The sequence below is a fragment of the Etheostoma cragini genome, chromosome 9, assembly GCF_013103735.1.
Source record: "Etheostoma cragini isolate CJK2018 chromosome 9, CSU_Ecrag_1.0, whole genome shotgun sequence".
NCBI classification, from domain to species: Eukaryota; Metazoa; Chordata; class Actinopteri; order Perciformes; family Percidae; genus Etheostoma; species Etheostoma cragini.
In genome coordinates, this window is record NC_048415.1 from 24,540,372 (window position 1) to 24,559,443 (window position 19,072).

At 41.4% G+C, this 19,072-nt stretch overlaps 1 protein-coding gene across 1 annotated transcript in view; it reads right to left on the reverse strand.

The window, feature by feature from the left end:
* The window catches only part of scfd2 (sec1 family domain containing 2), a 95,706-nt gene that overhangs the window by 9,389 nt on the left and 67,245 nt on the right, over positions 1–19,072 (reverse strand). The window contains exon 6 of the mRNA XM_034881574.1: positions 4,202–4,347. Coding sequence (XP_034737465.1) covers positions 4,202–4,347 — 146 coding nt within the window. The remainder of the gene's footprint in view (positions 1–4,201; positions 4,348–19,072) is intronic.

Here is a 19,072-nt window from a genome sequence, read left to right on the forward strand (position 1 = left end):
AGGGACGTTGTAGAGCGTCCTCTGGTGGACAGACTACGCAACACCATCACTAACAGGGACGTTGTAGAGCGTCCTCTGCTGGACAGACTAATCAACGCCACCACTAACAGGGACGTTGTAGAGCGTCCTCTGGTGGACAGACTATGCATCGCCAACACTTAGAGACGTTTTAGAGCGTCCTCTGGATGACAGACCATGCAACGTCAACACGGTTTACATAATATGGTTGACAGTCCATTTTAATTTTTTAAATGTTCATTTATCAGAATCATGTATTTGTCATTATAAATGATTCGGATGAATGAATATTTAAATAAAAAAGGTTTTTTTTTTTCTTTTGCTGATTCAAAGTGCCCATATTTTGAAAAAACGCCAGGGATTTGGGGGGTTATTTTGTGTCTCTGGTGCTTCCACACACATACAAACTTGGAAAAAAACATCCATGCTGTTTTGAGTGAGACACGGTTTCTGAATGTCCTCTGTCTTCAGTCTCCGGGTGAGCTGGTCAAAATCGGCGGGGCCGTCTTTGGAACATTTGAATATTCCCTCCCAACACAGTTACTGCTGTACCTGGTGGGTGGAGACATACAGTGTCTATGTCTCCACCCACCAGGTACAGCAGTAACTTCTCGGATCTCCGCCATGTTGTTATTGATGCGGTAGCACCAGTATTTGACGCTGTGTCAAAGCACCACTGAAAATGTTCTGTTGTTTACTGTAAAGACGAGCACAAAAGTTTTTTTTTTTTACATGTTAAAAAAATTCACTAAACAAAAGCCACACTGGAGAACTTCATTATAAATTTGACTGGATACAGCGGAATCTAGTCAAATTTACAATGAAGTAGATAACAGCGATAAATGAATTTTTTTTTTTTTCAATCCAACCCTTAAGTTTTGCTTCACACAGAACTCACGTACAACTGAGCCGGTATTGGCTGAAAGTTTGAAGCCATTAGAGAGAATGTTCATTATAGATATAGTAAATTTTACACCTCACAGCATCCTCTAACGTGCCTATGCACTTTTCCTTTGGTAGGTAGTTATGAGTGCGTATGCCCCCACATGTACCCACAATTTCTCAGAGTAGACCAGGATTTCTTGTTACTACAGCCTATGATTGGTTATGGAACTCTCCCCTTATCTCATTAGCAGGCAAGCAATAAAGCCCCTCCCCCCTCCACTTAGGTCAATAGATAGATGGAGAGCTTAAGATGCCAGATGTTATAGGCTCCATCACACAGCCTTTATTGATGTGTTTTTTCTCCCCAGGAAATTCTTCAGTGTTCATTTACTCCCAGCAGGACATGTTATCAGCAAATGTGCAATTTTTATGCAGCTCCACAACAGGTTTACATGTGGCGGTGAAGGCATACGAGTGCTGCTGTCTGCCGGTCTGATTAATTAAGACTGGGATAAACTCAGCGTGATTGGAGCCATCGAAGAAGCTGTGATGTTTTTATCAATTTCACAGAATCCATGTTCTCTAGTAAATGTGATGCTGCATTTAAATAAACAGCGGGAAAGGTAAATGTAAAATGATCGACCCACCGCTGACAGGTCATTTTCAGGCTTTGTGGAAAATGAAATCAGCGTACAGTAAAGACCCACGACGAAACCTCTCACCTACATCTTAACCCCGAGAAGGACAAGGCTCTGTACTCTCTGGGGGTAAATCTTTCATGAGAGGAAGACATGTTGACCAACAGGTATCGGCTTTGTTGGTGGGGAGGATGAGTGCTGAGAGAGGCTGATGGATTTCTGATGTTTTGAGGTAGCTGCCAGATATCATGCTGGGTCCTTCTATATGAAATCCAGCAGGGGCAGGGACAGACAGTTCTGTCCCAACAGAAACGCAATGCTATTCACATGCACACGGACGCACACACACACACACACACACGCGCACAGTCACAGACAATCAGTTTGACAAAGATAACATGATGTTATGATCCACTGAGATGGACTACTGAGATTCAGCACTACAACCTTCTGACAATTAGAGATAAATACCACTCAGATTTGGCTTTTTCTTCTGAGGCTGAACAAGAAAAGTAATTTCAACGTACACTGACTGCATTTAGTATGTTCTCCTAGCTGCATGGGAATAGTTGGACATTTTGGGAGACACATTATTCTCTTTCCTGCTGAGAGTTAGACGAGAAGATTGATACCCCTCTCACGTCTGCATGCTAGAAATAAAGCTACTGCCAGCAGCCAATTAGCTTTCAGTTGCCTGGCAACCAGCAGATACTCTAGTTAGTTACTGCTCCCAATCCTTGAGCTAAGCTAGGTTAGCCAGCTGCTAGTGTTGTAGTTTCTTATTTAGCGTGCGAACAGAAAGATGTTCTCCAAAGATGTTGTATTTAATTTATAAATTAATGAAAATTTCACTCTTTTTCATGGGACCATCATAAGCCTATACTCATATTGACTAGTGCTTTGCACACAATATTGCAGTACTTTGTTGCGTGATGTAATTCCCGAGGGTTTTAAGAGGTATTTAGTTGAAGTTGACACAGAATATGTCATATTTAGAACATTAATTCATATGTATTCAATTTGAAAAGACTATTTTACAGGTTGTAACATTTTATTTCATCATATAAGTTATTTTTATACCATTTAGGCAGAATATAGCATGTTCTGTAACCTCTGAGAAGCCTGAATTTGTGTTTTGAGGCCGGGCGTCCTCTTTTTTGGAAATCACAATATTGTCACCTATTGTATGCTGCTGAAAACACAGGGCTAAAACATGTGAAATAGCATGAAAATTGATGAAATTGTTTTATAGCTTGAAACATTTCAAACATGTTATGTCACAATCCGGATGAACACTAGACCTTCAGCTCCTCCAATGAGGACCCCAAGGCTTTATGATTGGAGAAAGGCTTATGTAAGAATTGGGACAATAAAAGACACCATCTAGAACATTTAAAGGAGGTTCCAGAGACAATAAAAGACACAAAGAGAAGGACAAAGAAGTCCCTGCTGGTAAAGCTTTTGTTCAAGCTCATCTCTAGTTTGTTTATGTCCATATGATTTGCAAATATTTAAGACCTCTAAAGAAAGAAAGTGTCAAGTGTCCTGAACTTTCATTGACTAACCTTTATGCTCCTAACATACAGTACAATATTCTTTTAAAAGCTACCCAATCAGGGTGAAGGACAGCAATGGTGAAGCTGAACTGTAGACTGTTCTTAAGAAAAGATAAGAACATTGCATGTGGACATAGATTCCAGATGCACACATACGCCCTTCTTAGTTACATAAGCTCCAAGAAAAGAGTCGATTTATTTAAGAAGCTCTTACACTGAACTCCCTCTCTGCGCTGAATGCCCCTGTGACGCAAGCTGGAGGCAGACAAAAGCAATAATGTCAGGGATGCTCTGCTAAGTCTGTGCTTGTGTTAAAGCAAGAGTGCAAAAAAGAAGGTAAAGAAAACACAAGGGGAACCAGTTGGGTGTAAGGACACACATCAGCAAAACAGAGCGGAAGCTAAAAATGCAGAGAATCCATGTTATGTACTTCTTACTCTATATCCACAACCTTCCACTTCTGGGATTGCTCTTTGCCAAATTTGAAAATGTAATGGACTATGGTTACCTGCTCCTCAGATCTCTGCAGGGAAAATCCAGACAGCTATCTAGATCTGTCCAATCAGCGTTTCCTGTTGACAACTAAAACTACTTTTGAACGTACACATGTTCCACCAAAACAAGTTCCTCCCAGAGGATATTTTGCAGAGCCACTCTGGCTCCATCCAGCGCTAAGCACCGCCCATGACGATTTTGATTGGTTAAAAGAAAAGCCAATAAACCAGAGCAGGTTTTCTCCCATCCTGGATTGCAGCGGGGACTAGCCAGACCCTCCTCCGTAGCCCTGTGGAAGAAGGTCTGGCAATGCAAGACTAAGTAGTTAAATAAATGTCAGACTGACATGGGAAGTGCATTATTTTCAACAATTAGTTTTTAGAAACTCATAAAATATTGTCTCTAGAAGTGTATTATTCAACGTTGGTTTTTGTGAAAGAACAATCGCAATACTCAATACTATTGAATTGACCTCTAGAATCACTATACAAATTGAATCGGTACCCACGTGTTGTGAAAAAAATCGAATCAGGACAAAGGCATATGGTCCCAGCTCTAGTGGTTTGTGTGTGTTCTGATGTTGACAGTCTGTGTTTGTGTGTCTAAGACCTGGTGAATTCCATCGCTGGGGGTGTAGACCGAGCGCAGGTGCTTGAGGTGGTCTCTGGTGTGGCTCAGACCTCGGAGCGTCTTAAACATCTCCTCCACCGTGGAATGGGCTCGCTCTGTGGTCAGCTCCTCTGGGTCCGCACAACCTGGCAACACAAACACACCTACTTACTAAATGGAAAAAAAAAAAAAACGGAATCATATAATTTCAAGAGTGTGACAACAGTGGGAAATGGATTGCCTTTGTAAGAATGCTTCACTGTAGTGTGACAGGTTGTACACCTGATTCACATAAAATCAGAAGAAAGCCAAACATGTAGAAAAACAATTGCATCTGCAAAAAAAAAATAACTGTAACATCTTTCTTTTTGCGGGTCATTTTCTCAGTTGGGTGTGCGCTGGAACCAATTATGGAGGTAAACGCATGGCAGCGAGAGGACAAGAGCTGCTTTATTCCAGCAGAAAACACCGCCGTCTCATTAAAAGCTAAATGTTCCCTCCTTTCTAAAGAAGTGCGTAGGGAAGCAAGGGCCTGCTGCAAAATAAACCCAATGTGACATAGCATGAGATAAAAGGAGAAAAACAGAGAGTGAAGTAAACAGAGGAAAGAGTGAGAGAGCACAGAGTGACTGTGAAAGAAGATAGAGTATAGTAGCCAGGCAGGGTGTTTGCAGCGCTGTTGGCAAAGTGGGTCTGCACTCTGGCACCCGGGCTTCCCTCTGGCGCTGCTCAGGAATGTAGCTGTCTTCTGTTAACAGGACAGTCAGCTGTGGTGTAAAGAAAAAGAAACCTGAAGAAAACCAAACTAAGCTAACTCTGAAAGGCTCAAAACAAAGGACAAGGATGATAACTCACTCCACCATCAGAGGTGCAAATCAGCATAGTTAAGTCAGATGGTGCTTTTTACAAGGCAATGTGGCATATATGGATTTTAAAAGAATATTTTCCACCTATGACAAACTGTTCACTGACTGGAACTTTAAGCTCCCACTTCCTCCCAGTCAGATGCTTTGAACTTGGTGCTGGGATAAGAGGATTAAAACTACAGAAGCAACTTAATGTGTCCTCCTATCAGTCTCTGTTGGTCCACTCTGAGGTAGAAAAATACTTCTATACACTGGCCTATTTGCTGACTTTTTTGTAAGCGACCATGCACCATTAGCCTGACAAGCCAGACCCGCATCAAGATGTCGGGTGTGGGAACTCCCCATTGGCAGGGCTCAATCCGAGAAGCGGGACCAACGGTTTCTTTCAAATCCCGTCTGCAGGCAATAGGATAGCGCTGCAACCAACCAGAGCAAGTAGCTCTCTCAAAGCTTTGTTTTCAATGTAACATATAGAAGGGAATTCACGCGGAATCGTCAAAACTCTGCCTTCCGTATGTTAAACCCGCCCACTGACTCTATACACATTGTGATTGGCCTAACCAGAATTTTTCCAGCTCACAAGCCAACGAAGAGTTGCTAGACGACCATAGCTGCAAATTACATTTGCTGCTGCTAGGGTGTGTCTAGATTTCTGTGTTTATGCACCATAGTAAACACAATCAGAAGTTTTTGATGACCTGCAACAAAATTACCCGAGGGCAACACTTAAAACAATAAAACATGATATAGGTGAAGCACAACATCACACGTAGAGCGTTGGGTTGGGAACCAGAGGGTCGGTGGTTCTAGTTCCCATACGGCACTGCTAGGGGCTCTTGAGCAGGGCACTCAGTGCGCTGGTCCAGCAATGGCAGCCCACTCACTCTGACATGTCTATGAATAGGTCCTGAGCATGCGTGTGTGTGTGTGTGTGTACATGTGTAGCGAATCCTAACAAAACAGTATCAATTGTAATTTCCCCACTGGGGATACATAAAACAGTTTAAATTATTATTATTACATCATACAGCCCTACTTTGAAATGAAATCACAGACAGACACCATTAAAGTGAGTAATACATGACAGTTAAAAGACATGTGGAAAAAAACTCTCACTTAATTCACTGACTTTTACTGCCCGTTACACACTGTACATCAATTAAGTTATAACTTTTACAAGGCTGAAATCTGACCGGCATGAATACTTCTTTTGATTTGGCACATTGTATTTGTTGAATATGCCCCTATCAGCACATTTAGATAACGTCAACTGAACAGCTTGACTTTGTCAAGTTTTAATCTCCTTGGATTTGTGGTAGTTCCTTTCCCGTCCCATGTAGACTATGACAAATTTAGCATGGCAAATCTTTGTTTTGGAGTTTCTGTCTTGGGGAATGTAAAGTGTCTGGCCCGGCGGTTGGCTCTGGCCTGGCTGTGAGGTAAACTCTCAGGAATAACAGCAGGGCTATTTGACGGAGCAGAGCGTGAAGACTCACTCAGATGTGGGTCTTATCTTTCCAGACACCCGCGGAGGAATAAGGCATCCTACAAAACAAACTACAACTGATGTTTGTCTCGGAGCACTTATACTGCTTAAGAACTCTATGATACAAGAAAATGGGAAAATACAACATGCAAACATGATGTAAATTCAGTGACATGATAAGGCAGTAATCAGGTTGACATCTACTGCTTCGGTTGGGGGTATATTCTATGTGTTTGTGGCAGGTGTTCACTGGATGGATACATTATAAGGGTTAGCTATAGGAGGAGGTGTGTAAATCTGTGCTTACGGGTCTGCTATTTTGGAGCTGGTTGACTTGTTGCCAAAGCATACAGTGCAGGCCCAGGACCAGTTCTGGGGCTGTGGCAGGCTGAGGCAAACCTGTGGTTTGGATGTTGATCGTGGCACAGCAGATCCTGTTCAAGAGCAGCACCAGGTGCTGGCGACCATCCAGCATGGCTGTGAGGCTGAACACCTGTGGCTGAATTCATCTCACGCGACACCGCCACGCACGCCAGCCACCATAACGGCACCACACCACACACTGGCTGAGGGCTCTCACGCACATATGCAAGCGTGATTCCGAGTTGTTCAAATCCAGTAAGGAGAATAAATGCTCATTTGGGTCTAGCCGAGGTTTCTTCCTAAAAGGGAGTTTTTCCGAGCCACTTTTGCACTATGCTTTCTCTTGGAGGAATTACTAGAATTGTTGGGACTTCATAAAGTATAGAGTGGGTCTAGACCTACCCTGTCTATCTGTAAAGTGTCTCGAGATAACTTATTATGATTTGATAATAAAATTAAATTATTTAAAAGCCACTTGTCTGACTGTCGGCCATAATTTATTGACTTTATATGATTATGCACATTTTTCAATTTCTTATCCTGCACTGTAACTTTTATTCTTGTCTGTTTTTATTTATTTTTTGTTTTATTTTTGTGTATTTCTTTAAGGTTTAAATTCTTAAACTGTAAGTTTTATTCTTGTGTTTCCTTCTGTTTTTAACAGTTTTTATGTAAAGCACTTTGAATCGCCCTGTTGCTGAAATGTGCTATACAAACAAAGCTGCCTTGTCTTGCCTTTTGGGAAATTGATGGGAAATGGTAGGTACATGTCATACAGCTTAAATGCGTCTTTACACATCTACTTCCCGAAACAACTCTGTTTAATAGTCAACAACGTGTTTACAAAATGAGGATGTAATATCCAAGACCGACTCTGCACTGCACGGCTAAAGAGAGAGAGATTAAGGAAAGAGAATGTAGTTTGCTGTTGATACAAGACCAAGTAAAAGCCAAGGCAGGAAATGGGTTGATTGAGGGGTTTCCTAATTAGATCTAACTGAGCCGGAGGTGAGCAACAGTTACTAAGAGGGCTGTGAGTGTAACCTGTGACGCTCAAAAGCTACCAACCAGAGGCAGCAAAGAAGAATGTGTCACTAATGAATGGAGCTGGAAGGGGAGTCATCCAATTCAGCAATCAGCTAAACAAAGTGCTGCAGAGAGAGAAGTGATGCATTCAAAGACGAGGCTGAATGTTGTCATTTAAAACCTGCGACAGTATAAGCCTGTGTTCACTGCCTAAGTAATGTTGCAGTCGGGTTGACACATGGTGTCAAAGAAGGTTCGGTATGTTTCTGCCATCACTTTTGAGAAGGCAGAGTGTGAAGATTAGGAGCTGTGAAACAAGTGTTGAAATGGAGCAGCAGAGTTGCACAAAGCTGACTTATGATAAAATCTTGCCTGATCTACGGAGAGCTTGGTTCACTTGAGAAAAATTCTAATCTTATGAGGTAAAAGAAACAGAAAAAATAACTAATACGTAATAAGTCTTTCTGCCTTTTGAATAATAAGGATGGTGTCCCACGATAGTTTGTTATTGTTAACAAACTCCATAAGAAACATAAAAGACAACCAGATGTCACTCTGTTACTGTAGTAATTTATGTAAGTCATTAAAAAAGATAAATATATACTTTCATTAAAAAAAAGGGCTAAATAGTTTCCTGAAAAGCAGTGCCAAATGTTACTCTAACAGGAGTGACTGGTGTATTTGATGGGAACTATTTTCAATCTGGGATTCATAAACTTTTGGTAGACACTGGAGGGTGGATCACAAAAAAATCCCAGAAAGATTGTTTTTGCAGCCGACAAGCTGCACAGATAAGACGAAAAGTAATATGATTCCCTTACTGCACTGCTAAGCACATAGCTTCTCTGTGCTATTGGTATGTATGTATGTATGTATGTATGTATGTATATACTTATGTATGTATGTATTTATGTATGTATGTGCTGGGTAATATGCTAACATGTATAACAGGTATAAAATTGGTACCTTTCTATGCAAATGAGCCTCATTGCAAAAACAGTCTTCACAAGGGCCAACACCCACATGCAGTTACCAGTTACAGTTGGTGTTAATGAAGCACATTCATTGGTCCTCCCTTTCAAATTGTGCTTCTTTTGCACTCCGAAGGTGTGCTTTTGAGACAGACTACACAAAAGAAACATACCATAAGTTTCTGAAGAGCCAAAATGTAGCTCAAGGCGGTCCGCTCCCGGGGGCTTCGGCATTCGCCATCTTGGCAGACGCTCATCCAGTTGTCATGAAGGTTAAACGTTACTTTAGAGACCAAAGACGTGTTTTATTCTGCTGTAAAGTTGGGCATTTTAACATGGGGGTCTACAGGGATAAACCGCTAACCCCTTTTGAGCCAGCTGCATGTGGCCACTAGGCATTGGCCTGTTACTGGTTTCAAGGTATACCGCAGTTTGAAAAAGTCAGTTTCAAAACCACTAAAAATCAGCTGGAGACTGAGTCCTTTGCAGCAGCCCGGTTTGAGTCCAACCTGCGGCCCTTTGCTGCGTGTCATCCCCCATCTCTCTCCCACCTTTCCTGTCTATCCACTGAGACTATCAAAGAAAACAAAAAATGTCCCAAAAATAATCTTAGAAAAAAGAAATCCCTTTCCCTGCCAGTATGGAGTGTGTTGAAACATAAAATACATGTTCAATAGAACATTTTCATCCAGACATTTCAAAAATAATCCATTGATAGCTGTAGTTGCAATACCGTGGAACCATGGTGTTTTTGCTGAAGGTTCCCATATTGTAAGAATCTCATACCGGCCATTCCTGGTGGCCACTCAATGAACTGCACCTTTTGGCACGTCGGCTTCCTTTTTTAGAACCGGAGTTTGCGTTGAGGTTGCACAGACTGTCTAGGAAACTAAATCCCTTGCCTGGAGTTTTGAGCAATGCCTCTGCACGTCGTCCTGAGTCAAATCTCTGGCATTGTGCTGCACACTGTGTTCTTGGCACATGGCAAACATTTATGCTTTGCCACATGGATAATTGCAATCAAATGCAAAAAGGAAAGGGCAAATTGCACTCAGCTGTGCAGTTTTATGAGCGTGTTGGCTCTGCAGTATCTTTTGTGAATCAAACCTTGAGATGAGCGAGATAGCGGTTGAAACTGATGCACAATTCATGCTGCTATCAGCGTCTGTAATCTCTGCTTTGTGAATTTGTCTGTGAGTATTTAGAGCAGTGGGACAGTTTATATTAGTTTGATTCTTATGGTAATGAACAAACATGTCACCCAGTGCAATAATGTGGCATATTCAAGTAACATTAATAGTTGGAAGCTCTGTGTTCTATAGTCTATTCCATAAAAATGTCACATGTAACTTTGGCTAAATTCATTAATTATGTTCTTCTTTTGTGAGATTTTGTCTATATTAAGAGAAAAAAAGACAATGTTGCTACTCTTATCTTTTAATGCCATAACTAAAACTGAGCTCTAATAAAAAAAAAAAAAAAAAAAAAAAAAAAAAATCACTCCAACAGCGTATAATATTACACAACGATTGTGAAAACAGAGGCTGGATACACAATGTGTGTAAATAATCAAGCGGCAAGAAAGAATGAAATGTGGAAGTAGGAAGGGATTTGAGTCCATTACCTCCGCCACACAGTTTACAGGAAATAAGGCTTCTGCTAAAGAACACAGGGAACATTAAATTAGAATGTGTGTGTCCTCAACAACCCTCAAAGCACTGAAACAACTCCCCATCTTAGCCTGACAGCACAATCAAAACTAATCGCTCTGTACTTATCCGTGGAATGTAGACAATGAGTCTACTTATAAATATCCCCGCTTATTTTGATACATGATCAAAATTTCTATTCTGGTCGGAGAGTATGTGATTTTAAGTCAGCGCGAGAGAGAGAGAGAGAGAGAGAGAGAGAGAGAGAGAGAGAGAGAGAGAGATGGAAGAGTACATACTTTGTAGAGTTTGTAGAAGAATGTGAACTGGTGGGAAGGAAAATATCTTTGCTTCTGAATGTCAGGATGAAAGAGGAGAGACAGAAGTGGTGGGTTTTCAGAGCTATGTATTCGTCACGTCCCTTTTCTCTTACATGATGCTAGCTGTCGCCATGGCAACTATGTCACCTCTAGGTCAGCAGAAAGTGACGTCCCCGTGGTGCTGTTATGAGACTGGCCTAAATCTGTACTGAGGAAACATGCGCATATAAGGTTAGAAGACATGCATTTACATCTGATTTTAACTACAGCAGGATGACATATGTCTTTCATTTATGCACTCATTTTAATGCATCCCTAACTAGCTCATCGGCCAAATCATTTATGATAAAAAAATTAATTCAGAAATGTAACCCTCCTGTTGTCCTCAGGGTTCAATTTGGACCTGGTAAATGTCATAATTTAAAAAACTAAAAATGGGTTTATTTTCCTACCAAATTAACAAGAAAATAACATGGATGGTTCAGGGTTCGAAAGTACAATTAAAAGAAATCTACACACTAAATATCGTACACACTTAAAAACAGCGTACTGTATTTGTTTCCACTTCCCATAGCTGATATGTGATGAGTTGGAAGAAAGAATTGTCCCATTAGATCATTCATTAGAACCTAATGCCAAAAGAGACCTGGAACCATGACAACACTTATGCAACTAACAACATGTCAAAGTGTGACTGATCAAGTAAGGTCCACAATCGTCTGGATCCTGGTGTTGAACCTTTATCCTTTCCTGAGAGAAAAACACAAGACCTGTTAATCTGGGCTGCTTTATAGACTCTTTAGGAAGTGCTGAACAATGCTCCTAATGCTGATCTACACACACACACGCCACGTACGCACACAGGCACGCACACACACAGACAGACAGACAGACAGACAGACAGACAGACAGACAGACAGACAGACAGACAGACAGACAGACAGACAGACAGACAGACAGACAGACAGACGCATGCAAGCATGCACGCACGCACGCAAGCATGCACGCAGGCAGGCAGGCAAGCAGACAGACGCACGAATACAAGCATGCACGCACGTACGCACACAGTGAGGCAGACAGATGCACACGCACAGACAGACATACGCACGTACGCACACAAGCACGCAGACAGACAAAAAGACATACAGACGTACAAATGCAGGCACGCACGCACATATGCACAAAGTGAGGCAGACACACACACACACACACACACACACACACACACACACAGCTGCTGCAGGGGCCTGGGTGTTCCCAGTTGATATGATTAATTACAAGCTGAAGAGGGTGTTATCTTTCAGCCACGCCTGAAAACTTTTCATGGTTGGAGAAAACCACAGGCAGCAAAACCGTGGAGAACAGAGGGATCTGCATGTAAACCCTGTCTCCTTAGTGCTTCCATGTCCGCTGGGTGGTTGTGTTAGTGGACGGACATGGGGGCTGCACAGTCGCTTGGCAACACAGATATTGGACTGTCTGGTTAGCAGTGACCAGATCAAACAACAGGCGTGTAGGACTCACCCAGCAAGGAGGAAAACACCTTGTCACTGCCAAAGGGAGTGTCTGCCTGCGTGTGCGGGTATGATCAATGACAAAGAAGAATGAGAGTACTTGTGTGTATTGCTAAACGTGGATCGAAGTGTTTGAGCGTGTGTGTGTGTCTGTGTGTTAAAAAGAGATGAAGGTACGTAAGAGCAACTTAAATCACAGGGCAATGTATCTGCTCAATTAGGGAGTAGCAGCTGCTAATTTCCCATCTGGCTTAAGGTCTTTTAAAGCAGGTGGTTGACACACACACACACACACACACACACACACACACACACACACAATGATCATCAAAAAGATGTTGGACGTTGCCACTGAGATTTTAATTATCTTTTTCTCGGATACAACGCATTTACATACTTCTTTTACATAAGTCACAATACAGCACTTCACAATAAAGTGATCACATGCTAAGGAGTCACATGATTCAAATACCTAGATTCTCCCAGACCACATCCGATTTGTGACAACAGTGTTAGCAGCAGCAATGAAAATGTTCACGTTTGATGCTAACCCAGGGCTCGCTCTTTGATACCGTTCCTCGTGATTTGTGTTTCACCTCGCTGTCGTCTGCTATTAGCTGGACTATCACACTCTCTGAATTTTACTTTGATCCTATGTAATTACAGTGCTGTATGTTTGCAAGTGTGTGTATGTAACAAAGGTGGTGTGTATCATAATTCCGGTGGTTACAGTGTTTTAAGCGGGGTTTTGAGGTAAATCAGGGAAATCTGGCGAGTCGCAAAGAATTCCACAGACTCCAGACAAAGACAAAATTACAACTCTGCACGCAATGAGAACATGAGTCAACCTCCTTCTCATGGGAAGGAGGGGACTCTTCTCCCCTGAGTGTGTGTGTGTGTGTGTGTGTGTGTGTGTGTGTGTGTGTGTGTGTGTGTGTGTGTGCATTACTGTGAGTGGGATGTTAAACAAACCCTATTCCACATCAGTTGTACTGTGGCTGTCTGGCTGACTGGATATACAGTGTTTGCTCTCATGTCTCATACGTTTCCTCCTGGTTACATAACTGCATCCCAGAGGAACACCAGGTGCTTATTCGCATGTCTCCTGCAGCCGATTGATTGCATACACATCAAGTAATGCATACAAATGTTGCACTCAAACTATGGGTGTGTGCATTTCAAAAAATGTTATGGCCTGAACGCTGTTAACGCTGGTGATGTTTTTGACTAGTTATGAGAGGAAAAGCCCGTCCCAGAATCCCTCTGTGTGTGACGGTGCTAATGGTGAAAAACAAAGCTTTGAGCTACAGACATGCTAGCGGCTCTGTGCGGCTTTACCTGAGCTAAATGCCAACGTCAAAACGCTAACCACATCCATCATGCTACAGTAACACTCACAATGACAATGCTAACATGCTGATGCTATGCAGCTGTAATGTGTCCCACTATCACAATCTTACTTTAGTGTGTTAGCATGCTAACACTAGCCAATTAGTACTAAACACAATGTACTGCTGGATGGGATTTCAATAGTTTTGCAGGTATTTAGGAAAATAAGTTTTGACCTGAGGATGCATATTTTGTACATATGCAGGTCTATGATATTTATGGTGTATGCTATTAGTATGAGTTGAATTCAGCACAGTATTTTAGATGCAGCATGATGGTGCAGCCCTATTGCTTCATTCTCCAAACCTTTAAATTGTTTTTTGCATCATGACTTTGCGTACATTTTTACTTTCTTGAGCCAAGTGGCGTGTTTTCTGTACTCCTTTTGAGCTATCTGCATGTATGTCTACGCTGTATAGACCGGGCGTACACATGCATGCCACTTGCCGTGTTATGGCCACTTGCCGTGTAATCGCGAGAAGAACGTGTTATCCCAAATTAAAACATAAGCAAATTTAATTGCTGAATGTGAGAACATTGTGTCAAATTGGTTATTACTGTGACTTATGAAGTGTCAGGTTCCATCGTAGTGTCAAAAAAGCGTTAGCTGATGTTAAGTGGCTCAAAGATTATCGACTAATAAAATTACTGATTCTGGGGGGGGGGGGGCACTCTATCCTAGGCAATGTATCCTACAGGTCAGATCCTAGAATCTCCCATGGCTCAAACTAATTAAATTCAAAATTATTTTTGTCAAAGTCATATCATCATGACGATCATCATGATGCAATACACTAAATATTATTACCTTGTATTGGTTTAAATTCAACTATAAAGTAATCTATGTATCTAATGTAAGTAATCTACTGGTAGGAATAAAAACCTGACCCTGCTGAGCAGTGCTTTACACTCGCTGATGCTCATCAAAGTGTGAAGAACACACGTTTTGTAATGAAGGCGCTAAAACACACTGGGGATGTCATTTAAGCAAAGCTCTGAAAAGTACATGTGCTCTTGTGTACTTAAGGGGTCTGAGTTCAAATAGTGCCTCGAGGTGTTTATCGGGCCAGTCTGCAGGATTTAAGTTTCTGTTGGTTGACATGGCAACCCAATACTTTCACATATACGGAAAAGACTGTGTGCACAGAATACACACAGCATGGCTCATACGTCCTCAGGATCCCTCTCTTTGTGTCTGTGTGCATTCAAATGAGTCAGTATGTAGGCTACCTGTGCAAATACACGTGTGTGTGTGTGTGTGTGTGTGTGTGTATTGCAGTTTTTCCACTGGCTTTTCCTGCTATGTGAAATAGGAGAGCTTTAAATAACAGCGAGCGTTCAGGGAGACTTGCTGACATTGTAGAAGCAAAAGGTATTTTATAATAAAATTGTCTGGCTATGAAAACATTATGCAATAAAGAAGAAGGGAAATAAACTAGCACCTCTTTAAACCTCTTACATGCATATGGCAAAAATATAAATGTGACCTTGTCTGCAAAAAGTAAAAATTGACATTCAAGAGTAATTTTCCTGAATCCTACACCTCCATCTCCTTTAATACTTTCTTTAGGAGTTTATTGTATAATAACTATAAAAGCAAAAACAGTTCCTTGACCCATAACATTACAGCAACAAAGTCCCAGTGCTGTAAGCATGGCATGGGAAACTTCTACAAAAAAAACTCAGTATAGAACTTTAAAGTACTTTTCAAACACTGGAGTTCATTCTTTTATTCATACATGTCGTAAATCCAAAAACCATTCGAATAACCTCGCATTTGGAAAAAAAAACACCCCTCTCCAGCCGGTGAGGCACTGAACCCAGCTGAACCTGCAGAGTGTTGTTACCCAATCGGACCTGCATGTGTGTGGAAGAATGTCATTAGCACTGTGATGACTGAGTGTGTGTATCTGCCAAGCCAGCACAGAGAGAGTGCTTTTCTTTTTTAATTTGGTCAAATATGCGGTGCTGGGTGCACACTCCTTTTTTTTGGGGCAGTGTGCACACACTCCAACACAAACTTTGAATGTGTGTGTCTATGTGTCTCCTAACTAGTAAAGGGACACTTTTCATCACTCCTCAATTCAAGATCATTCCTGAGGTGGGGCGTTCCACACAGAAAGTGCTCCGAGTGAGATAGTCATGCTGAGTTGACCAGCTCCCTCTGTAGTTTAAAGAAAGGTGGTGAAGTAGAGCCGCACTATGAGCCAAAGTAGGGTTAGTCTGCCCCCTACAGGACAAGAGGGACAGTGCAGACAGTGGACCGTCTGCACCATACTTAGGACGTACTACATGGCAGCTTGTTTTGCAGTTAGAGTTCAGCTGAATGAGTAGTGTGTAGTACAGTTGCAGGACTAAATTTATAATGTACAGTAACTAAGAATATTTACTAAAGTACACATTCTTTTCATGCCACTTTCTACTTCTACACCGCTACATTTCACAGACAAATATTGTACTTTTTACTCCACTACATTCATTTGACAGCTTTAGTTACTAGACTTGTTAAGATTTTTGCACATAAAACACATGTAGTTTATAAAATATGTTTTATTATAAATTAAACTACCCAACAATATATAGACCCATTTCCACCCAAGTCCAGCTGAAATGATTAGCTGTTTAAACACTGAACTGTGAGGATGTTTCTGCATTACTTTTAAAACTTTAAGTACATTTTCCTGATGATACTTTTTTTTTTTTTTACTAAAGTAGCATTTTTAATGCAGGACTTGTACTTGTAACAAAGATTTTTTTTACAATGTGGTAGGCTATTAGTACTTTTTATTAGGATCTGAATACTTCTTCCACCACTAGTTTCTGAAAGGGAAACCATTATTAGGGTACAGGGAGACTAGTAAATGTTTTCTACTGCTGATCAAAGGCAACCAGCACATAGCAAAGGCATAGGCTCTGTCTTATGTATGTATGTGTGTGTGTGTGTGTGTGTGTGTGTGTGAGTGAGTGAGTGGGTGAGTGAGAGAGACACACGGAAAGGTGTGTCAGGTGTTTGTTAGGTGACCATAAAGATTTTATGTTTGTGTTTTTTAATGTTATCTGTTGAAGTGTGAACAGACAATAAAGTTTTATCTTTTCTTATCTTCACTGAACGGACTATTTAACATGCAGCTCAGGCTTCAGAACAATTAGTCCTAATGTTAGTGGTCTGATTCACAGCTCTACATGTAGCTCTGGCCTTGACCAAGAACACAATTTTCAAGTGTGGAGTTACATAACTATTATCTGTTATGTGTATATTTCATTAATATGTCCACATGTGCGTTAAAGGACACTATAATGCAAAAACTAGCAGAACAAAAACAACTGCAACAGGTCAAAGATGCTCTGTTAATGCTACTGGAAGTTGTCAGGTTGCACCTGGTTGACAAAGCCTATAAGGTCACTTGTAAAAAGACCTGCACAGCGCCCGAGCAGAACACATTCACGAGACAAGGACTGCAAACATACAGCACCATCAGCAGCCATAAGCTGCAATGGCACCGTCCTTTAAATGATCAGTCATTGTTGGCACAGCTAAGGCACCATTTTAACTTTTTTGCCATTGCATGAGAAAAAAGCAGAATTTATTTGTGATTGATATAAATAAGCGCTTCTCAAAGCCAGGACCAAACGACAAGTCAATCCGGACCCGGCGCTCATTTTCTATTTACATTTTTTTTTCTACTGATTTTTTTCAATCTATTGATTGACCTTATTAGGGACGTTGCATATACAAAATTTTTTATTTTTAAATTCCAAAAATAGTTGAATAAAGATGCAACAAATTGACAAAAACGTGAAAACAAATCCTGAATAAATTCATTTTAAATCGGATTCATCGCACATTTATGAAAATAGTAGAAAAAAGTTTTTTAAGACTCCAAATGCACAACTGTTACTACACACGTTTTTTATGTGAATATACATCTAGCCTTTATGCTAGGGAACACATATTATGTAATCATAACCACCTGTGTTTCTGTACTAGCCTGAGAATAACGTGAATGAGGATCTCTCTTTCTGACGTCATCTTGACCTCTGAATATGTACATTTCTTACAAACAATAATTGCCGGGTGTATGATATCAAAATCAACATGCTGGTAACTGGTTTAACATCACAACAATATCTAAACCAATCCGACTTCAATGGCCCAAATGTCTCGGAGGGTCAAAAAGCCTAAAAACAAAAAAAGGGAGGTCAAAAACCGGTTTAAAATGAGTAAACAAGGACTTCCTCCCTGAGGGTAAAATCTGCACCTGGACTTCTCGTTACTGCTGCGCTCCGAGGACGGCTCAGCACCAAAGAACATATGTGGCCCAGAGGAAACAAGCTCAACACACACACACACGAGACAATGTACTGGCTAATAGGGGTTCAATAAACCACCTCTCTAGTTTTCATGAGTAACCATAGTGACGTTGCCTTTTATTGAAGTATCAAAAGTGTTGAAAAAACGCAGGTTGGATCAGTGGTAGAGCAGGCACACGTGTACTGAGAGGTTTAGTCCCCGATGCAGAGGTCCAGGGTTCGAATCCGACCTGTGTTGATTTCCTGCATGTCCTTTCCCCCTCTCTCCCCTTTCTTACCTAACTGTCCTGCCAAAAATGAAAGGTGGAAATGCCCCAAAAACTAAAAAAAAAAAAAAGTAATGGAGAAATCCTCACACACTCACACACAGTTGTATGGCGTTTCCCTGCTGCTCACAGTGCTCACAGTGCTGCTGGAATCAGTGTAACGTCCGCTCCATCCATCCACAGGGAGGTGCCGGGATTTATTTATGACTCACTGACACTCTGAGCCTCTTCAATTTCACAGCTTAAACAGCTTGTTTGCTTCCCCTATGCTCCGACTCGGTCACATTCATCTCCCACTATCAGCGGCGATCCAAACCACTTGCCTTTTTCTTTTTTTCTGTGCCAGTATGCCTTTGGTTTCACATCTTATATTGCGCTTTTATGGGCAAGACAGATGCATGTGTCAGGTTAGAATAACCTGTGTTATCATCATTATAAAGACAAATGTTTGGCCTATAACATGCGAAAAGAAGCGAATGGGATAGCGCTCTTTCTTTATGGGTTTCTCTTATGTTTCTCTCCATTCCGTCTCCCTGAGGTCTTCACCTGGGGGGCCTTCAAGGCTCTGCCAAACACCATGGGGAGCAAGCCATTAATCAAAGGAGGAAAGGGTGGCAGGGGTGTCCTGCTCTCCCTCCATGTTTTCTCCCTCCCTTTCCAGCATTTTAAATCTCTCACAGTCTGAGGAATCATCACCCTCAACGCCCCCC